The following is a 22,686-nucleotide window of genomic DNA, read 5'->3' on the forward strand; positions in this document are numbered from 1 at the left end:
TTTCACCTGAGAAAAGGTGCTTCCTTCTACCCCAGGAGCCCGAGAGACAGAATAAAGAGTCATAAAAGTTTATTATATGAAAGAAATAACATGGCTTCTGTACATCTATTTACAGAACACAGAGACTTATTTACAGTGAGACGGAGGCCTTGGTGTGGGTGAGGGACAGACGGAGAGTGAGGAGGCATGAGCAGCCTGCCTCCCATGGCTCGAAAACAGGGAACCCCAGCAGGAAGGGGAGCAGCAAAAGCTGGTGGGGGAACCGGCGTTCCTGTTCTTCCTCAATGGAGACCTGGTGAGCGTGTAGCAGGTGGGATGGAACCCAGGGTCCACACAGGACCCTGGAGGTGCAAGGGAGATGCTTGAGTTGAACCCAGAACATTCTCGGGTTGATCACAGTGTCCTTGGGGTGCTCTGGGGAAAGGTCTGTGCCCCCTCTGCCCCTGACGCTGTCCGCAGCTGCAGAGGGGAAACGTCCCTGGGATCACAGCTCGCTGGAGCGGACGGCAGGCTCCAGCTTGTGGGACAGGGCAGTGAGGACCTTGTCGAACTTCTCATAGCGCCGGGCCTGACTGCTGCTGGCACCCTGACTGCCCCAGAGGAGGCGCATCTGGAACTCCGTGCTGAATACCTCCAGGAGCTCCGGCCGGGCCTGGAACCCTGCGGTGTTGGGGCATAGGGTCAGGCCAGAGGCTGGGGTTCCTGTCCAGAGCCCTGGCATTCTTCAGGGCCCCCCTGTTAGGGACCTCCCCTCAACTCCGCCAGGGATCCAACAAGGTTTGTGAATCAACATGACCCTGTCGTTTAGCATCTTTGTCCTGTTATTTGCAGCGTATAATTTAAAAATGATTAGACCATAAAATACTAATGTTAAATATGTTTGCAGATTTTTGGTGATTTTTTTCTTTTTTCATATTTTTCTGTTAAGTTCCAAATTATTTCCTAAGAAACACACATAAATTTTAGGCCAGGCGCAGCGGCTCACACCTGTAATCCCAGCACTTTGGGAGGCTGAGGCAGGCGGATCACCTGAGGTCGGGAGTTCAAGACCAGCCTGGCCAACATGGTGGAACCCCGCCTCTACTAAAAGTACAAAAAATTAGCCAGGTATGGTGGCCCACGCCTGCAACTGCAGTTACTCGGGAAGCTGAGGCAGGAGATTCCCTTGAACCTGGAAGGCGGAGGTTGCAGTGAGCTGAGATTGTGCCACTGCACTCCAGCGTGGGCGACAGTGTTAGACTCCATCTCAAAAAGAAAAGAAAAGAAAAGAGGCCAGGTGCGGTGGCTCACGCCTGTAATCCCAGCACTTTGGGAGGCCAAGACGGGCGGATCACGAGGTCAGGAGATCGAGACCATCCTGGCTAACCCGGTGAAACCCCGTCTCTACTAAAAAATACAAAAAAACTAGCCGGGCGAGGTGGCAGGCACCTGTAGCCCCAGCTACTTGGGAGGCTGAGGCAGGAGAATGGCGTGAACCCGGGAGGCGGAGCTTGCAGTGAGCTGAGATCCGGCCACTGCACTCCAGCCGGGTGACAGAGCGAGACTCCGTCTCAAAAAAGAAAAGAAAAGAAAAGACATGAGAGGAAGGGGTCAGGGAGACAGGGCAGGACAGAGGAGTGCAGAAATGTGAATGGATGCCTTGGAGGAAAGGGAAACAGTGAGGCAGGTGGAGGGAGGCCCAGGCCTGCAAGCCCCCGAAGATGCCACCCGCCACTCACCCTGCAGCTTGACCTCAGCATTGGTGTTGTACAGGCCTCCGTGGTGTGCCACTGTCCGGGCAGCCTCCAGGTGGGCCAGCACCACCTCCACGCCATGCTCCGTGCTGCCCCAGGGCTCAGGGCCCTCGGGTGGGGCCGAGTCACACTCCAGCAGGGTGATGAGGGGCAGCACATGAGGAAACGTGGTGTTGCTCAGCGGCGGGCCTTCTGCAGGGAGAAAGGCAGCAGGCACTTAGAGATCCTGTAGTGCCCACCATCCACTGCAGTCCCAGAAGCCGAGGGGCAGGAGGGAACCAGCCTGGCTGAGGTCCCGGAGAGAGCCCCAAGGGCTTCTGACTCCTGGGACAAACCCTTCCTTTCGGATTCCCCCAACTGAACCCACAGCAGCCCTGGCCCAGCCCCAAGGGCTGAGCCTGGATGTGAACAAGGCTGACACAGCTGCCAGCAGGGACAGTGAGCTCAGGGAAAGTAGCTTGCACAGAGCTCAGCCAGGCTCTCATCCCTGTCCATGCTGGGACCCCAGGGAGGGCTGCAACCTGTCCAAGGTCACACAACAAGAAAGTACCTTTGCCCTCGTTGAGGCTCTTGAGAAAAGGCTTGAGCTTCTTCTCGTACAGGATGGCACCCTCCGTGTGTCGCTGCCGCAGGGCCACCCATGTCTGCTCCAGTCGAGAAATCTGGGGAGGCCAAACTGTGAGAGACCAGCCAGGCAGAGGGCCTGCAGCGGCCACCCTGCTGCCCTGCTGAGTGGACATCCAGATGTGGGATCAGTATTATTATTATGGCCATCCTTCGTGTACTAGGGACAGTGATGACTGCTTTTCATGTCTACCATGAGGCTCTCACAAAACCCATTTTACAGATTAGGGGACTAAGACTCAAGAGAGGGGAATGACTTGCCCAAGGTGATTCTAAAAAAAGTGGCAGAGCTGGGAGCTGAACCCAGGACACTGCCTCTGGGACCTTGTTGTTCTTATTTATTTATTTATTTATTTATTTATTGAGATGGAGTCTCGTTCTGTCACCCAGGCTGGAGTGCAGTGGCGCAATCTCGGCTCACTGCAACCTCCACCTCCTGGGCTCACGCGATTCTCCTGCCTCAGCCTCCTGAGTAGCTGAGACTACAGACATGCACCACCACATCCGGCTAATTTTTCTGTATTTTTAGTAGAGACAGGTGTCACCATGTTGCTCAGACTGGTCTCGAACTCCTGACCTCAGGTGATCTGTCCTCCCTCCTCAGCCTCCCAAAGTGCTGGAATTACCGGCATAAGCCACCGCGCCTGGCCGTTGTTCTTATTTATCAGGCAAAGGAGAGGCAGGCTCAGCTCTGAAGTCAGCTAGACTTGGTTCAAGTCCTAATTCTTTCAGCCTCTGACCGTGTGACCTTAGGCAAGGACTACTCTGTCTCAAACACTCCATTTGTAAAATGTGGACGCTGAAGGCACCTACTTCATGAGATGGTTCTGAGGAATCAGTGCTGGTTAAGTACTTAGTATACTACCTAGCCTATAGGAAATACTCACTAAATGGTTACCACTTTATTCTTATTCTTTTTTTTTTTTTTTTTTTTTTTTTGAGACAGAGTCTCACTCTGTTGCCCAGGGTGGAGTGCAGAAGTGTGATCTCGGCTCACTGAAACCTCCGCCTCCCTGGTTCAAGCGATTCCCCTACCTCAGCCTCCTGAGCAGCTGGGATTACAGGCACGCTAATTTTTTGTACTTTTTAGTAGAAACGGGGTTTCACCATATTGGCCAGGCTGGTCTTGAACTCCTGACCTCGTGATCCGCCCGCCTCAGCCTCCCAAAGTGCTGGGATTATAGGCATCAGCCATGGCGCCCGGCCTATTCTTATTCTTTAAACTCATATAATGCTCCTCATTCGTTTTATTTTACAAGCGAGGCAACTGAGGCCCAGAGAAGGGGAAGAACTTGCTGTGGGTCGGCACTTGCAGAACTCAGTTCTCCCGGGTACTCTCACCAATGGTGCCTAGAAACTCCAAAGCTCCTCCTGATTCCATACACAGCCATCCCAAAGGCACCCCAGGGCTCTTCCAGACAGTCTACCGGATGCCGGCTCTGCACGGCTCTCAGTACCTGGGCCATGTCCAGGGCACCCATGACCGCCGCGAAGCTGAACATGTTGCCCATAGTTCCCCGCAGCTCTGCCGCCAGCTGAATGGTCTTGTGCAGCAGTGCTGCCCGCTCCTCCGCAGAGCCAGTGCAGCCCAGGATGTCCACGGCCAGCATGATGGACATGGTGTGGAACCTGTCAGAGCGGCGGGGTAAGAGGCGGCGGGCTCAGGGACAGCGGTGAGGGGTGCGGGCCTGGGGCGCTGCCTGCGGTTGGGCCGGGAGGGGCGGAGGGCGGAGCCAACGTGAGAGGTTGTAAGGGTCAATGGGATAAGGGGGCGGGGCCAGAGCTGTGGGTGAACAGGGAAATGCGTCACGCAGAGCAGTTTGTTTTTTGTTTTTGTTTGTTTGTTTTTTGAGACAGAGTCTCACTCGTCGCCCAGTCTGGAGTGCAATGGCTCGATCCCGGCTAACTGCAACCTCCGCTTCCTGGGCTTAAGCGATTCTCCTGCCTCAGCCTCAAGAGTAGCTGGGATTACAGACGCGCGCCACCACGCCCTGCTAATTTTTAGTAGAGACGGGGTTTCGCCATGTTGGCCAGGCTGGTCTCGAACTCCTGACCTCAGGTGATCCGCCCACCTCGGCCTCCCAAAATGCTGGGATTACAGGCGTGAGCCACCGCGCCCGGCCACGCAGAGCAGTTTTAAGAATGCACAAGGAGGACCCCGAGCTGATAGGCGAGGCCAGGCTGACGGTCAAGGGGATGATTGGTCAAGGGGATGCGAAAGGAAGGCGAATGTGGAGATACAGGATTCAGTCTTTGGAAATCAGCTTGCTTAGAGCGGGTTATCAGGGGTTGCGATTGGTCAATGGGATGGGAGGCGTGGCCAGAGCCCTGGGAGCCGAGCTGAGGCTGTGATTGGCCAACCCGCCCTGTCCAGCGGGGAGTGCGGTAGCCGGGGGTTCCCCGAGAGTCCCCGGGTGCCGGCGCTGTCTCACCTTTCCAGCAGGTCTAGGCGTAGTTGCCGGCCATGGGGGAGGGTGAGCAGTTCCATGCCCCAGCGGACTCCCATTAGGGTCTGCATCTCCTTGGTAACGCCCAGTATCCTAGCAACCTGCAAAGACGCCCAGAGGGCTGATTAATATCCTGTCAGGGCTGGCCCCAGCCATCTGGGAGTCAGAGAGCTTTATCTAAGTGGGTAGTCTGGTTGGAAGGCGGAGTTTGAATTCCAGCTCCACCGCTAACCCTCTGATATGGAGCAAGTGACTCTGCCTTTCTCAACGAGCCTCAGTTTCCCCATCTGTGAAGTGAGAATTAATAGGAAAATGCCCAGAGGTGCCTGGCATATTAAATATTCAGTTAAGGTCGGCCGGGCGGGGTGGCTCACGCCTGTAATGCCAGCACTTTGGGAGGCTGACGTGGGCAGATCGCCTGAGATCAGGAGTTCGTGACCAGCCTGGCCAACATGGCGAAACCCCATCTCTACCAAAAATTCAAAAATTAGCCGGGTACAGTGGCGTGTGCCTGTAGTCCAGCTACTCGGGAGGCTGGGGCAGGAGAATCGCTTGAACCCAGGAGGCAGACGTTGCAGTGAGACGAGATCACGCCACTGCACTTCCAGCCTGGGTGACAGAATGAGACTCCATCTCAAAAAATAAAAATAAAATAAATAAATAATTAATTATTCAGTTAAGGTTAAGAGCCGGATACTGGTCCATTGCAGAGGGAAACCCTGAAGCCTAGGCAGGGAATGGGCTTGCCCAAGGTCACACACTGGGCCTAGAACCTGGGTCCTCCCTGCCACCCTGGACTCTTCATGGAGCAACATCTCTGCCTTGACGCTTTTCTTGCTTCCCGTGCTCTGAGACCAGTATAATCCGATGATCAATTTCTCCCAAGAAAGGAGAAACTGAGGCACAGAGAGAACTGGGGTCTTCAGATGTTCAATGATTCAACACAGCTAAGGCCCGGGCATTGACAACTTATGGGCCAAGGAGGTAATGATTTCTGCTTATTTGTCCACTAGAGGGGGTGGGGGCGGAGAGTCAGGCCTTTTCTAGTCCCAGGACAAGCTGGCTAACCCTCAAGGGGCTCTACGGCACACTACAGAAGTGTCCCCAAGTGCCTCAGGGAGCCAGAGACCACTGGGTTTCAGGTCTGCCCAGTTGTAGCCAAACTGACATCTGGAGGAAGCAAGGATATCGTGTAACGTGTGTGTGTGTGTGTGTGTGTGTGTGTGTGTGTGTTTTGAATAGTGTCACTCTGTTGCCCAGGCTGGAGTGCACTGGTGCGATCTCAGCTCACTGCAACCTCTACCTCCCAGGTTCAAGTGATTCTCCTGCCTCAGCCTTCCGAGTAGCTGGGATTACAGGTGCCCACCACGACACCTAGCTAATTTTTGTATTTTTAGTAGAGATGGGGTTTCCCATGTTGGCCTGGCTGGTCTTGAACTCCTCACCTCAGGTGATCCGCCCGCCTCAGCCTCCTGAAGTGCTGGGATTCAGGCATGAGCAACCACCCCCGGCCTTATGTGCTTTTTAAAAGGAGAAACTGGAGGCCCAGTGAGGCTAAATGACCAGCCCAGAGTCACAGAGCAGGCAAAGGACAGCCATGGAGCTAGAATCCAGGCCCACTTGTTGTACTTGGGGAATCTGGAAGCCAGTTTCTCATTGCCCTGCCCCATAGAATGGAGATGCTCCCTCTACCCCAGTGCACAGCCAACACCTACCAGGCAGTCCACCTTGGTGACATGCCGGGCCAGTGTCCGGGCATCCACCTCTGCCAGCAGCTCCTTCACCTTGCGCAGAAGGCCCACCTCCAGCGGTCGGTTATCCCTGGGGATCAGTAGTGACTGGAAGGTGGCCGGGTTGAAGGAAGAAGTGACTTCCACGATGGGGACTGTGAAGGTCTTGCCCCAGTCCTCCTCGGGGGCCCCATTTTCTGACAGTTCCTTTAGCTTCTCCCCATAGCTCCTGGCCTGCCGGCTGGAGGCCTCAGCTGCTGCCCACTCTCGGCTGCCACGCACGGGAGGCTGGAGCTGGCAGTAGTGGCCAGAGTCCGGGTCACTGTAGCTGCTGAGTGATGGTGACGGGGAGGTCTTGCAGAGGGTGTGGGAGGGGCTGGTGTGGGGGCCCTTGTCTGACTCCCCATGGGTCTTTGGGGCACTTCCGGGACACAGCTGGGGCTCACTGGAACGGCGGGTGACAGGGGAGGCAGGCAGTGCTGTGGCAGAAGGGGCTGCAGGGGCGGCATGGACACGGGTTACTGCAGAAAGAGAGAGAGGCCCCGTTATAGCAGCTCCCCACCAAAGTGAGATTCCCGCACCCCTTCCCAAAGAGCAGGCTCCCTCACTCCTTGTAGGGAGTACAGAGGTGATGTCCCCACCTCCCTGCATCACCAGAGACCAGGGCCAGCTGACTCTGGCAAGCTGACCAGCCCAGGTGATGCTCTGAAATCACCAGGACCTATGAGTTTGCATGGCCCCACCCTGAGGCTGCTGCAGCCTTGGGGACCCACTGCTTGGAGAAGCTTCAGTGATCCAGGGAAGCTGAGTATCTGCTGGAGTTTCTTGTGCCACACGTGATTGTTTCTCAACGAGTTAGCAATAATTATTTCCTTTTTTTTTTTTTTTTTTTGAGTCAGTGTCTCGTTCTGTCACCCAGGCTGAAGTGCAGTGGCGCCATCTGGGCTCACTGCAACCTCCACCTCCTGGGTTTAAGCAGTTCTTCAATTCTTGACCCTCAGCCTCCCGAATAGCTGGGATTACAGTCATGCACCACAACGCCCAGCTAATTTTTTTTTTTTTTTTTTTTTGAGTCAGAGTCTCGCTCTGTTGCCTAGGCTGGAGTGCAATGGCACAATCTCAGCTCATTGCAACCCCCGCCTCCCAGGTTCAAGCAGTTCTTGTGCCTCAGCCTCCAGAGTAGCTGGGATTACAGACGTGTGCCACCGCGCCCGGCCTGAATTAGCAATAATGATTTGTTGCTATACATTGTGTGCCCAGGAGCTGGCAACATGCTGGAGACATAACCACGGTAAAACCATCATCAAACCTCAAAGACGATATTTACTGAGCTCTTAGTGCCTGCAAGACCCTTCTTTGTACCTCAGTCTATTTAACCCTTTCAATGTCCTATGAAGTAAGTACTTTTATAATCCTCATTCTACAGATGAGAAAAGTGAAGCTCAGAGAGGTGCACTGACCTGCCCAAGGTCACCGAGCCAGCAAGCAGTACAGCCGGGATTTAAGTCTTGACATCTGGGCTGCTTTACTATAACAGATTGCTTAGAAATTGTCCAATAAGTCATTCTGGCAAGGAATTTTAGGTTTTATACTCAGGGGTATTGCTTTGAAATCAAGTTTGTAGTTATGACAAAGTTGGTGGCTCTGTGTTTAGGGACGGATTTGTGACAACTGATAAAGACAGCAAGACTTCAATGGAATGCCACCCTAGGCAAAAGTTCCTCCTGAGACAGCCCCCTCTCACGACACTTGGCCTGCCACATGGACAATATGGCCTGTTGAAAACATCCTTTTCATTTTTTTCCAGAAATGACCTATTGGAATGTTTCTAACATAGAAACTTTCTTCGTATTTATAAGAAAGCACAGTGTAGGCCGGGCGCAGTGGCTCAAGCCTGTAATCCCAGCACTTTGGGAGGCCGAGACAGGCGGACCATGAGGTCAGGAGATCGAGACCATCTTGGCTAACACAGTGAAACCCCGTCTCTACTAAAAAATACAAAAAACTAACCGGGCGAGGTGGCGGGCGCCTGTAGTCCCAGCTACTCGGGAGGCTGAGGCAGGAGAATGGCATAAACCCAGGAGGCAGAGCTTGCAGTGAGCCGAGATCCGGCCACTGCACTCCAGCCTGGGCGACAGAGCAAGACTCTGTCTCACAAAAAAAAAAAAAAAAGCACAGTGTTCTGTACTTTCCACTTAATTTTGCTGTGAACCTAAAACTGCTCTAAAAAATAAAGTCTATTAAGAAAAATAGAGGCCGGGCGTAGTGGCTCATGACTGTAATCCCAGCATTTTGGGAGGCCGAGGTGGGCAGATCACCTGAGGTCAGGAGTTCGAGACCAGCCTGGCCAACATGGTGAAACCCTGTTTCTACTAAAAACACAAAAATTAGCTGGGCATGGTGGCACACGCCTCTAATCCCAGCACTGTGGGAAGCCGAGGCAGGTGGATCACCTGAGGTCAGGAGTTCGAGACCACTCTGGCCAACATGGCGAAACACCGTCTCTAATAAAAATACAAAAATTAGCCAGGCATGGTGGCGGACACCTGTAATCCCAGCTACTCGGGAGACTGAGGCAGGAGAATCACTTGAACCCAGGAGACGGAGGTTGCAGTGAGCCAAGATCCCGCCACTGCACTCCAGCCTGGGCAACAGGAGCAAAACTGCCTCGAAAATAAATAAATAAATAAATAAATAAATAGTTGCTAAATAAACAATCCATGGATACATCTTATATGTTGATATCAACAGTTCTGCTAGCAGGTTTTCAGTGTCAATTATTGCTCTTAGTAAAGGTCTCGCCTCAGAAAAGAGGCGGAAACATACATAACCACACATAGGTTACAGAAGTCTTCAACAACAGATTCCCTCCACCTGCTCCACCCCCTCTGCTGGCCATACCAGTGCTGTAGGCAGGGGAGCTAGGGCTCTCGGAGATGGGCGACATGGGTGAGTGCAGGTCCGGGATCTGGTCCATGCTGAGGGCACAGCTGCGGATGGAGTCCCGAGGGCGGGGCAGCGACGTACTGTGGAGCAGACACCATCATGGGCAGGGAGCCCAGAGGTCAGGGGCCTCAGCCTGCCTCTGGGACCCCCCACCTCTTCACCTTGAACTTCAGAGGCAGAGAAGGCTTGGAGATTATCAAATCCAACCTCCCGACTGATAGGTACAAAAAAACCTGAAGCCCAGAGGAGGGAGGGGACATAGGGAGTCAGGAGCAGAGCTAGGAACCCTGGTGGTGAGCACGCCTGGTTTCTTCCCTTTTTTTTTGGAGATGGAGTCTCACTCTGTCGCCCGGGCTGGAGTGCCATGGCGTGATTTCAGCTCACTGCAACTGCTGAACCCACCTCCCGGATTCAAGACATTCTCCTGCTTCAGCCTCCAAGTAGCTGGGATTACAGGTGCCCGCCACCAAGCCTGGCTAATTTTTTGTATTTTTAGTAGAGATGGAGTTTCACCATGTTGGCCAGGCTTGTCTTGAACTTCTGACCTCAGGTGATCCGCCCACCTCATCCTCCCAAAGTGCTGGGATTACAGGCACGAGCCACCGCGCTTGGCCATCAGCCCAGTTCCTAGTCAGTATCCTCCTCATGACCCTGCTCTCCTCCATTCCTACCCAGCTTCCCCTCCCACGAAGCTTAGAGCAGCCTGAGGATGAGGCTTGGGGGCACCCAGCTGAGCCAACACTTCTCACGCTCCTCTGTTTCTCTCCTTTCCCAAGGAGGAGGGGATGGGAAAGGAGGTACAGGCCAGAATTCAACACCCCACGAGTGCCTTTGTGCAAATTAGTCGACTACAACCATTCTCTGGGCAGACACGGCTCCTCACTAGTGCCCTTAGCTTGATAAGCAGACTCTTTCCTCCGACCTGGAGAACGGTCTGGGGAGAGGGGCTAGCAGGAAGAGTGGGGAGCCTTAGGAAGTAGGCCCACCATTCTGACCTCTCCTCACTGCTCCCAGCTACGCTCAGGATGCCTCAGGCACACATGGTCTGTGGATCCTGGCACCATTATGTTTACTGGCTCCAAACCACAGGCCAAGTGGCTGCTGCCCACAGGGTATCCATTCATCAATTCCTTGACTGGGAGCACCCAACCCAGCCCCCGGGAGATGGGGCCTCAAGGGCCTATCCAAGTGCAGGTGGCACAGGACAGCCGATCTCTGCAAATAGCCAGGGAAGCCACAGAAACTTGGGGCACAGACTTCAGAGTCTAAAGACCTGGGTTCGAATCTTGATCCTACCCATTCTCTAGCAAGCAGCTTCCCCCCTTTAAGCCTATGTCCTCATCTACAAATTGGGTGTATGGGCAGGACCCACCTCCCAGGAGGAAGTGGGCATTGATGAGATTGGCCACGTACAGCACTTAACACTTAGTAGGATCTCAGGAACCAGCAGCTGCTGTGGCTTTTCCTGGCATCCAGGGCCTGGTTTTAGCCCCAGAGACAACCAGGTGTAATTAAAATTTGCTGAGAACATCCCATTCTCTGTGCAGTGATTTCCATGCTGTAAAGTCCTCTGCTCGGATGCCCACCTTGGCCTAGCTGCGTAGGATGGAGGGGTGGCATCAGGTGGCAGGGACCAGGCCCCTCTCTGGTTCAGGACTCAGGCCTCCCCTGGCATAGGGAGGGCTGCTTGAATGAAAGCCTTTATAGGTAGGAACATGGAGATAATAAAGGAGAGGTGACAGGGTCAAGGGCACATGGCCAGCAAGTGGCAGAGCTGGGACTGCCACTTGGGTCTGACTCCCTGCAAGTCCTTCGTTCCGTACATCCACACAGTATGGCCCAACCTTCCTCCCATTCCTCCCTGCACACAGAGGCTCCAGGAGGGGAATTTCATCCCATTTCAGTGTGCCTGGCCCTTCCCTTTCTCACTAGCCCTCTCATTACCCACATCCCCATTTGACAAATGGGGCCCTGGCTGACCTGGTGGGGCAGCCATCGCTGCGGGTGACCTTGTCCGCAGTGAGTCCGTCGGTCATGGTGACGCTGCGCCGCTTCATGTGGCTGCCCTTGGGGCCTGAGGGGCTGACGGGGCTGGCGGGCTTGCTACTCCCCTGTCCCAGGCCATAGCTGGCCTCGAGGTAGCGCAGTGGGAAGGTGCGGTTCACCGGGCAGTAGATGATGGCACCACTCTGCTCCGACACAGCCTTGCGGCTGCCCACATGATAGCGCACGAGGGCGGGCACGTGGTCGAAGCTCTCCTGCTCAAACAGGTACTGGATGTGTGTGTAGCTCTCGCCTGCCTTCACCACCACCTTGTTGATCTTGAAGTGCAAGGCCTGGTTGCGCCAGCGGCACGTGAGCACATAGTCGCCCAGGCTGGTGAGCGAGTCCCGGATGAGGAAGTCGCCATTGCGTTGTACCAAGGTCTCTGAGACCTGCAGAAGGCATGGTTAGGCTGGAGTAGGACAGGGCCAGAAGAGGGTCAGACCCAGGATCTGGGGGACAGAGCAACTCAGGATTAGGGGGGACAGCAAGCCCAGATCCAGGGTATAGAGGACCCAGTGAACAGAGACACCTGACATCTGAGAGTGGGGATGCAATGACCCAGGTTCAGAGGGGGCACCTCAGGCAAAGGCCCAGGGTCTGCAGCACAGAGGCCCAGGGTCTGGAGGAGTGAGAATGGCTGATCTGAGACCCAGGTCTCAGACCCATCCCTTCTCAGGGTTCCGGTGGGGCAGAGTGAATTCCTAATCCTCATTCTTCCAACCTCTCAGTGCTCTGGCATGCCTCTGGCCCTTGCACCCTCAAGCTGCTTTTTTGTCCTGGAACACCGTTCCTGCCTTGTCCATCTGATGAACTTCAGATGTTTATTTATTATTTATTTATTTTTATTTATTAGTATTATTATTATTATTTGAGATGGAGTCTCACTGTGTTGCCCAGGCTGGAGTGCAGTGGCGCGATCTCGGCTCACTGCAAGCTCCGCCTCCCGGGTCCATGCCATTCTCCTGCCTCAGCCTCCCAAGTAGCTGGGACTACAGGTGTCCACCACCACGCCCGGCTAATTTTTTGTATTTTTAGTAGAGACGGGGTTGGCCGGGCGCGGTGGCTCAAGCCTGTAATCCCAGCACTTTGGGAGGCCGAGACGGGCGGATCACAAGGTCAGGAGATCGAGACCATCCTGGCTAACACGGTGAAACCCCGTCTCTACTAAAAATACAAGAAAATTAGCCGGGCGAGGTGGTGGGCGCCTGTAGTCCCAGCTACTTGGGAGGCTGAGGCAGGAGAATGGCGTGAACCCGGGGGGGCGGAGCTTGCAGTGAGCCGAGATCGCGCCACTGCACTCCAGCCTGGGGCACAGAGCAAGACTCCGTCTCAAAAAAAAAAAAAAAAAAAAAAAAAGTAGAGACGGGGTTTCACTGTGTTAGCCAAGATGGTCTCGATCTCCTGACCTTGTGATCCACCCGCCTTGGCCTCCCAAAGTGCTGGGATTACAGGCGTGAGCCACCACACCCGGCCTTATTATTGTTATTGAGATGGAGTCTCACTCTGTCACCCAAGCTGCAGTGTGGTGGCACAATCTCCACTCACTGCAACCTCCGCCTCCCAGGTTCAAGTGATTCTCCTGCCTCAGGTGCGTGCCATCACACCTGGCTAATTTTCATTTTTTTAGTAGAGACAAGGTTTCACCATGTGGGCCAGGCTGGTCTCAAACTCCTGACCTCAGGTGATCTGCCCGCCTCAGCCTCCTAAAGTGCTGAGATTACAGGCGTGAGCCATCACACCTGGCCCCACCTGGTGAACTCCTATCTATCTCACAAAGGCCTCCATCCTCAGTGTCCCCTCCTCAGGACTTGCCCATATTCATACTAGGCACTCTATTCTTGCACTTCTTCCACTAGGCTCTGACTGTCAGCCCCCTACCCTGGGCCATTAGCCATCAAAAGAAGCCACCACCTCTTCTACCTCTGCAGCCTTGGTGCTTAGCACAGGTCCTGGCAAAGTTGATGTTTGACAAAGATTATAGCATGAATGAAAGAAGGAACAAGTGATCTATAAACTTAAGTCTGTGGCTTATAAAGTCACCTCAGCCAAGAAACTCAACTTTGCCAAAACTAAGTAGCCCAAAGATTGGTACTCACTAAGCAAGCATACAAAAGGCAGATATACAGACCAGACAATAACAGTAACAATAATAAGAACAAAGGCCAACATTCATGGTGTCAAGCATCATGTTAAACATTTTACCTGCATTATTTCATTTAATTTTCACAAGAACCCTTTGCAGTAGATACTGAGGCTCGGAGAGGTGAAGCAACTTCTTCAAGGTCACAGTCAGTAAAGGGCAGAGCTAGACCTCATCCCAGTCCATTCCGATTGAACCCATCAAGCAATAGGACAGAGCGTCCCAGGTGGCTGCAACCAGGACTGGGGCTGCCCAAGGCAGTGGGTGGGAGGGTCCGGGGTTGAAGTTCCAGCTGGGGGCCTGCTCACCTCTCGGGGGATGCGGCCATGGTACCAGGCATGGCTGCGGAGATCCGTGCTACTGAGTTTGAGCTCCTCCTCCAATTCCTTGTGGAGTTTCTCTGGCGATGAGTCCAGGATGTACTTCTCCTTGGAGAACTGAGTAGGAGACAGCAAGAGTTGGCATCCAACTTAAAGCCCCCTTCTTCCTTCCCTCCCAGCTTCACTCTACCATGGATGAACTCCTCCTATCCTGGGACTCTGGGAACACTAAGGCACAGGTGCCAGAAAGGTCCTTTACCTTGGGTCCCAGAAAGAGTAAAGAAATCTCAATTCCTTCAACCAAACAATGCCAACTGCATTCCAGGCCCTGTGCTATATGCCAGAGGTGGATGCGGTGACACATAAACCAAGCCTGGCCCTCAAGGCAGTGCCTAGGCTGAGGAGAGGCAAAAGCAATGGGAGCCTCTGAGTAGAGGGCGGTCAGCACCATGGCGCTGGACAGCGGCAAAGAGCCAGGTGGCTTCTACAAGTAGGATTAAGCCTGGGCAAGGCAGAGGCGTCTGGGAAGCCTTTCTGGAGGAGAGGGCAGTAAGAAAACACTCATTATGCACCAACGGCACCAAACTGATCTTGAAGTGTTGGAGGGGGATTTCTACAGGTGAATCTTGGAGGCAGGGCAGCAGGTAACTGCAGGAAAAGCTATGAACAAAAACCACAGAGCTGGTTGGACAAGGATACATTCTGGGATGGCGCATTCTACAATGCAAGGGTGGGGAAGAGACTATAAACAGGGACACGGGGACCCCACACAGACATCTGCATTGCCCCTTACAATTTCCAAAGCCATTTCTCCCTTGAAATCCCCAGCAATCCTCACCAGATGAGGAGGCCATGGCCCAGCAGGGAAGCCCAAGGCCCCCGAAGGAGATAATGCCCAGTACTCCACCCTTCCACCTGGCCCAGAACCTCCTGGTTTCTTGATCACTGTGGCCTGAAGTTGGAGGCTGATGGATCTCAGGGGCCCTAAAGGCAGAGGAAGGGAAGCCCCTAATGCCAGGTGTGCGCCCAGCAGAGCCCAGTCCAATCCTGGCTGTGCCATGTGAGCTCTCTGGGCCTCAATTTCTTCCTCATTAAAATGGGTACAGTGACAGAACCTGCCTCACCTCACTGTGAGGATGAAAAGAGACAGCACTCCAGAGTACTACTAGCACACAGACATCCTCATCACTGCAAGGACATGGGACGGTTCTTCCTCTCCTTCCCCCAACTCCAGGCCCCAAAGATGGCTACTCCAAGACAGACAGACCCCAGCACTGGCCAGAAGGCAAGATCAATGAGGGAGGGCAGTAAAGGTCCTTCATCCCAGGTGAGTCTCTCCCTGGGGTCCCTCGCTCCCCAGAGTCCAAGGGTCCTCCGGTTCGCTCCCTGCCTCCTCAGACCATCCACAGATTTTGCCTCCTAATTCTATGACTACATCCCTTACCCCTCTGCTCCCATACTGCCTGGGTTTACCCCAGTCTGCATTGCTCCCAAGACACCATGATTCCCAGTGTCAGAGATATCTAGAATCTCTGACTCCATTCAACATTGACTAAGTCCTTATCCTGGTCCTGTCCCAGGGGTGAGGACCCAAGGTGGCCCCTGCCCTGGGGGAGGCCTTGCAAACACTGACAATCAATTCCCGGTCTCCCGAATGTCCCGAGATGCACAGACAGAGATGGTGCACCACCAAACTAGTCAGGGGACAGAGTCAGGGATCACTTCCCAGAAAAGGTGACATTTCTGCTGAGGTCTGAAGAAGGACTGGGTGAGCCAAGCAAAAGCACCAGGGTGGAGAGGGCAGGTGGACAGGTGGGCAGGGAAGAGCTTCTGGACAGAGAGCAGCAAAGTCAGGGCCCTATGGGCAGAGCCAAGGGGAAGGAGGGGAGATGAATGAGAAGCTTCCAAGGGGCTGTGGGGGCAGGGGCAGGTGTGGCAGGTGTCTTAGCGAGCTGGGGATTAGCCGGAGGCCACAGCACAGCCATGGAAGGGTTTGGAAGTGTTGGGGCAGGTTTAGACCACTTGGGGAGAGCAGTCTAGGGGTTTCTAGGCAGTGGCAGGGCAGATAAGGTGTGGGGAGAAGGAGTGGGGGAAGGGGAGTTTAGATGGCCATTGATTCATGCGGGGGAGCAGGGCGGAGGGGTCAGAGAGGACTCCCGGCCCAGATCCTAGAAGGATGATGGGACACGCTGAGTGGGCAAGGCTGGGGCAGGAGCAGCTTGGCGGTGGGCCCATGAAAATTTGGACCTTGAGGAACCTGCAGGACTCTGGGGACAGATGGTGGGAGTGGGTGGTTTGCACAGGTGCTCAGGAGAAAGGCCTGAGGGTGGGAATTCTGCACATCCTCCAGCCGTGGTAGGAACCGACACTCCCGAAGGCAGAGAGGCCCAGGGCTGAGCTAGGATCCCGGCCTTCTCAGACACCTACACTTCTCCAAGGGGTCCCCTACTTCTGGGGGTCCCTGTTCTCTCTCCCTCTCACTCTGCGGTGCTCACACCAGCCTAGTCCTCTTTCCTTATATCACATCAAACCCTGGGAAGGGAAGAGTGGGCGTCACAGGGAAAAAGGGACCCAAGATCTCAGCCTTCTGGCGTCCTCCTTGACAAAGGGCATGCAATTGAGACCTTCCCCCAGTTTCAGCTGGAGCCCGAGGGACGCGGGCAAAGGAGGGAGGAGGCTGGATGTTGAAGAACCCGCCCCAAGGCTGCCACTGTGTGACCTTGAGCCAGTCACTTCCCCTCTCTGGGCCTGAGAAGACTCATCCGTTAAAGGGGGCTGGGAGACTGGGCTCCCCTTTTCCAGCTTAATCACTGGTCACGGAGAGTCTGGGGGGACCAACTTGGTCCTCCCACACACCTGAGGGTGAGGAATCCTAGGGTCCCTGTGCCTTGATCTCACATCGACCTGGGGGCCCCCAGCTCCCTAGAGTTGGGGGTGCTGGAGTGCGAATGCAGCATCCCTGTGCTCGGCGCTCTGCTATTGGCCAGAGATGATCTCACCGCCTCCTGGCCTGCGCGCGCCTGATTGGCCGGTGCGGGGATGCTCCGCTCCGCAGCCGGCGGGGCCGTCCTTCAGGCGGGCTCCGCGAGCGTGTGTGAGCCTGGGGGAGCGAAGAGCCAACGCGCCTGGCATCTCCCAGGGGGCTCAGGGAGCAGGAGCGCGGAGACCCCCGGACAGGGTCTTAACCCTTTCCCGCCAGCCCGAGCCCAGCATCCCCTCCAGCTCACCTCGGAGTCCCAACCCCAAGCAAAGCCATCCCCAAAGGATGCTCCGCAGAGAGGCGGGGTCCGGGTCCTCCCCTCCACCCCCTTCCGTTTAACCCTCTCACCGCCGCGGCGCCGTCCTGCACTGCCCGGCCAGCTGGGCTGGGAGAGACCTGAGCCCCAGGCATGTCCAAGCACACTTAGAGGGCGGGAGAGAAGCGGGTGCTCTGGCCCCAACCCTGGCACCCGAAGCATCACCCGCATTTCCTGCTCCTCACTCAGCTTTCAGATCCCAGCCCAGCGCCCCCGGTACAATGGGGAGCCAGGGTGCCCAGGTCAGCCGCAAGGGCCAGCGTGCCAGGCGGAGGACCAGCAGTGTGCCAGGGACCCCATGTCCCGGTACCCTCTGCCCCAGCTCTCTCCCTCCTGCAGAGAAGGCAGAAACGGACCGGCATCCACCATAGCCCGGAGTCCCAGGAGTGACCGCCGAACCCTCACCCCGCGGAGCGCCTGGGCGCCCAGAGGTGAGGCTGGGGCGACCCCGCCCCCTCCCCTGACCCGCCCGGCCGGGCCGACCCTGCCGGGCGGGCGCCACAGGACTGCAGCTCCCCAGCTGTCTCTAGGGCCCCGGGCGGAGCGGCCGGGGTCCCAACCCGGCGCGCATGGCGGGGGCCGAGCCGCCCCCTCACCTGCACCTGCACGAAGGAGCCGCGGTAGAAGCAGCAGGCGGCTGCCGACAGGGCGCTCCACAGGCTGCACCGCTCGGTCATGGTGGGGCCGGGCTGCCGAGGCCGGGACGGTGTGGGGGGGCGGTGGCCGGCGGGGCAGGGGAGCAGGGACCAACCGGCTGGGCACCGGCTGCGCGTGCCTCTCAGCGGCGCGATTACCTCATCGCCTTGTCGGGGGAGGAGCGGGGAGGCGGGGCGGGGAGACCCCACCCTCCAGCCGGTCAGGGGAGGGGAGGGGGCCATTGTTCCTCCCTCTGCCCGCCCCCCGCTCCCAGCCCCTCGCCCCCCGCCCTCCAGTCCCGCGCGCTCGAGCTGCCTGGAGCTGCGGGCGCGGAGCAGAGGACCTGCCAAGGAGGGTATTACCCGGGGCAGCGGGATCGGGTGGGGACTCATGGACCAGCGAAGGGAGGTTCCTGCCTCCGCCACTCGCCGCACCTCTAACAGACCGGGAGCGGGCAGAGACTTTGAATTAAATCATATCTAAAACTGGAAAAATCCCTGTATGTGCTCGACCAAATTCTTTGTGGCCTCAGGAAATCTCCCAGAGTCCAGGATTTCTCACCCCTGGTTTGGAATCAGAGACTCTGCTGGGAATCGCGGATGTTCACTGATAAGACTCTGGGGGTGCAGAGAGCCAGTAAAGCCCAGTGGTTAGAGGGGCAGCCTGGGTTCAACTGTCCCCTAACTACTGGTGCGCCCACTCCCACCAGCCCCTTCCCTGGGATCTACGACTTACTTGTGGAAAATGCACCTGTCAAACGCAGCTAAAGCCTGCGCTGACCTCATAGAACTCTTGTAAGCTTTTGCTGAGCTGGTGCATGTAAGTTGCCAGGCATGAAATAAGCGCTCAATAAGTGCACGCTATTATTTTCAAGCTTCCTGTCTTAGAAACTGGACTTTTTGGCCCGGCATGGTGGCTCACGCCTGTAATCCCAGCACCCTGGGAGGCCAGGGCAAGTGGATCACTTGAGGCCAGGAGTTCGAGACCAGTCTGGCCAGCATGGTGAAATCCTTTATTAAAAACACAAAAAAAATTAGCCAGGTGTGGTGGCACATGCCTGTAATCCCAGCTACTCAGGAGGCTGAGGCATGAGAATCGCTTGAACCCAGGAGGTAGAGGTTGCAGTGAGGTGAGATTGTACCACTGCACTCCAGCCTGGGTGATGGAGCAAGACTCTGTCTCAAAAAGAAAAAGAAACTGGACTTTTTGTCCCAGAACCACATACTCTTCAATGCAAAGGGAGCCATTGCTGATTCCCCATCAGTCAGGCCTCAGGTCTAAATCCTTCTGACAGACTGTGTGACCGCAGGTGGGTGAGTCCACCTCTCTGAGCCTCAGTTGTTTATTTGTTTTCTGTAAATACATCTGATGCTCTGGGCAAGCAGCCTGGAATTTTATGGTCTTGGAATTTAAGAATCCTTTCCTTAGAATCAAAGGATACACAAAACAGTTCTGGAAGCTGACTCCTCAAAGATGAGTATCTCAAGGTAGGAGGGGGCTTTTGGTTTTGTTTTTTTGAGACAGAGTTTTGTTCTTGTTGCCCAGGCTGGAGTGGAATGGAGTGATCTCGGCTCACTGCAATTTTGGCTGCCCAGGCTCAAGCAATTCTCCTGCCTCAGCTTCCCGAGTAGCTGGGATTACAGGTGTGCGCCACTATGCTTGGTTATTTTTTTTTTCTTTTCGTAGAGATGGGGTTTCACCATGTTGACCAGGCTGGTCTTGAACTCTTGACCTCAAGTGATCCGCCCGCCTCGGCCTCCCAAAGTGCTGGTATTACAGGCATGAGCCACCACGCCCAGCCTAAGAGGGGGCTTTTGGAACCCAACTATTGATTCCTTTTAACCCTCATCTGACTTTTTTTTTTTTTTTTTTTTTTTTAAAAGGAGGCAGAATTATCCCTCGCCAGGCTGACTGGAGCACAGTGGGGTAGTAATCCGCAGCGATGACCTCCTGGGCTCAAGCGATTCTCTTGCCTCAGCCTCCAAATGGCTGGGACTACAGGTCTTTACCACCACACTCAGCTAATTTTTCTGTTTTTTCTTTTCTTTTTTTTTTTTTTTTTGGAATGGAGTCTGGCTCTGCCCAGGCTGGAGTGCAGTGTGTGATCTAGGCTCCTGCAAGCTCCGCCTGCCTCACGGGTTCGCGCCGTTCTCCTGCCTCAGCCTCACATGAGGTAGCTGGAACTACAGGCCCAGCAGCCATTTAATTTTTTTGTATTTTAGTAGAAATGAGGAGGTTTCCACGTGGTCTCGATCCTCCTGACCTTAGCGATCCATGCCGGCCTCAAAGTGCTGGGATTACAGGCGTGAACCACCACATGCAGCCTTTTTTGGGAATGAGTCTCACATGTATCACCAGGCTGGAGTGCAGTGGCATGGTCTCGGCTCACTGCAAGCTCCGCCTCCTAGGTTCAGGCCATTCTCCTGCCTGCCTCAGCCTCCGAGTAGCTGGGACTGCAGAGGCCGCCACCCGCGCCCGGCTAGTTTTTGTATTTTAGTATTAGGGCAGGGTTTCACCATGTGCTTGGGATAGTGCCGATCTCCTGTGACCCTCGTGATCCACCGCCTCGGCCTCCCAGAGTGCTGGGATTACAGGCTTGAGCCACGGCATGCGGCCCTTTCTGTTTTCAAGACACAGTCTCACTCTGTCACCCAGGTTGGAGTGCAGTGGCTCAATCTCTGCTCACTGCAGCCTCTGCCTCCTGGGTTCAAGTGATTCTCATGCCTCAGCCACCCAAGTAGTTCCTAGTAGCTGGGATTACAGGCATGCACCACCATACCCAGATTACTATTATTATTTTATTTTATTTTTTTTTTTTGAGATGGAGTCTCGCTCTGTCTCTCAGGCTGGAGTGCAGTGGCACAATCTCCACTCACTGCCAGCTCCGTCGCCTCCCGGGTTCACGCCATTCTCCTGCCTCAGCCTCCCAAGAAGATGGGACTACAGGTGCCCACCACCACGCAGGGCTAATTTTTTTTGTATTTTTAGTAGAGATGGGGTTTCACCGTGTTCACCAGGATGGTCTCGATCTCCTGCCCTTGTGATCTGCCCGCCTCGGCCTCCCAAAGTGCTGGGATTACAGGCGTGAGCCACCGCACCCAGCCACTATTATTATTATTATTATTATTATTTTGAGATGGAATCTCACTCCATTGCCCAGACTGGAGTGCAGTGGCAAGATCTCAGCTCACTGCAACCTCCAATTCCCAGATTCAAGCAATTCTGCTGCCTCATTCTCCTGAGTAGCTGGGATTACAATAGTGCACCTGGATATCTTTTTTATATCTTTTTTTAGTAGAGATGGGGTTTCACCGTGTTAGCCAGGATGGTCTCGATCTCCTGACCTCATGATCCACCCGCCTCGGCCTCCCACAGTGCTGGGATTACAGGCGTGAGCCACCGCGCCCGGTCAATTTTTTTGTATTTTTAGTAGCGGGGTTTCACTATCTTGGCCAGGCTGGTCTCAAACTCATGGCCTCAAGTGATTCGCCAGCCTTGGCCTCCCAATTCCAAGGCCCAAGTCCCCCAAAGTGCTGGGATTACAGGTGTGAGCCACCGCACCCAGGCTTCCCAGCTAATTTTTATATATTTTTTGTAGAGACAGGATCTTGCTATGTTGCCCAGGCTGGTCTCGAACTCCTGGCCTTAAATGACCCTCCCACCTCGGCCTCCCAATTGCTGGGATTACAGGCATGAGCCACTGCGCCCAGAACCTCATCTGAGTCTTGAAACTAAAATTAACATTCCTTTGACTTTGTCCTTTGGGAGACTGTTTAATCAGTTCTACTGAGCAGATATTACTTATTTTACAATGTTTAAAACAAACAAACAAACAAAAAACCCTACATTTTTAACCCCTAAAAATAAACTATAGGAAAAAATATAAAGCTAATATTCTTCACAGGGATCTCACCACCTTACAGGCAGCTGGGGTCTGCGGGATGCTGAAATATGCCCCCTGCATTCCACCCGTTGCCTTTGGTGTTAGTTTTCCCCAGATCCTCCCTCCCACAGTGGCATAAGGGTTCTGGAACTTCTGCTAGACTTGCTCCTACCCTAGACTCTGTTTCTGGGCTCACGCAGTTTACTTTCTGACTTTGTCCACACTCCTGCCTCTGCCAGGACAACTCTCCTACCCATCTCTGCTTAACTTTGTCTCCTTTCTAGCATTTCACTCATGGAGAGATCTCAGTGAATGTTCCCAGTCAACTGCAATGGCCTGGCTCCAATGCCTCCTCCTCCAGAAAGCTTTCCTTGATCTCCAGCTCCCCAGCTCCCCAGCTGAAAGTCATCCCCCACGTCTGGAGCTCCCACAGCTTCTGGTGATGGTGAGGGGGCAGCAAGCTTGAGGACTTCCCACGCTGCTCCATTACTAGTCACTTACATAGAGTTGTGCAGGTAGCATCTCAGGGTGATGAAATGTCCCTGCAGTGAGGAGCTAGGCCAGCCCACGCTGTTCCAGGCCCAGGTCCCCCACTCACGGTCATGGGCTCCCTGAAGCCATAGCAACCCTGGGTTGGAGGCACCCTTGTTACCATTTCACATAGTCAAACACAGGCTCAGGGAGGCGATGCCACACCCAAAGCCAGTGGCAAGTAAGTGGCAGATCTCAGACTAAAATTTGTTTTTTAGTTTTGTGGGGTTTTTTATATCAGCCTACATCATGCTTTTTTTTTTTTCTTTTTTGAGATTGAGTCTTGCTCAGTCGCCCAGGCTAGAGTACAGTGGTGCTATCTCGAGTCACTGCAACCTCTGCCTCCTGGGTTCA

The 22,686-nt window shown here is 54.6% G+C and overlaps 1 protein-coding gene across 10 annotated transcripts in view; it reads right to left on the minus strand.

Moving 5' to 3' along the window:
* Positions 1–52: 52 nt before the first annotated feature.
* The window catches only part of SH2D3C (SH2 domain containing 3C), a 41,745-nt gene continuing 19,111 nt past the window's right edge, over positions 53–22,686 (minus strand). For 4 of the 10 annotated variants that reach the window (XM_021927621.2, XM_021927627.2, XM_021927629.2 and 1 more), the window contains 9 exons: positions 13,975–14,103; positions 11,461–11,915; positions 9,436–9,560; positions 6,520–7,055; positions 4,790–4,905; positions 3,815–3,986; positions 2,284–2,395; positions 1,719–1,925; positions 53–660 (listed from right to left, as the gene is read on the minus strand). In XM_021927621.2, coding sequence (XP_021783313.1) covers positions 485–660; positions 1,719–1,925; positions 2,284–2,395; positions 3,815–3,986; positions 4,790–4,905; positions 6,520–7,055; positions 9,436–9,560; positions 11,461–11,915; positions 13,975–14,103 — 2,028 coding nt within the window. In that variant the 3' untranslated portion in view covers positions 53–484. Of the gene's footprint in view, positions 661–1,718; positions 1,926–2,283; positions 2,459–3,698; positions 3,987–4,789; positions 4,906–6,519; positions 7,056–9,435; positions 9,561–11,460; positions 11,916–13,974; positions 14,104–17,878; positions 18,165–22,686 lie in introns of those variants that run through there. The other 6 variants (XM_021927620.2, XM_021927626.2, XM_021927622.2 and 3 more) reach the window with 5 other exon arrangements.

This window comes from Papio anubis, chromosome 13 (assembly GCF_008728515.1).
Source record: "Papio anubis isolate 15944 chromosome 13, Panubis1.0, whole genome shotgun sequence".
Classification (NCBI taxonomy): domain Eukaryota; kingdom Metazoa; phylum Chordata; class Mammalia; order Primates; family Cercopithecidae; genus Papio; species Papio anubis.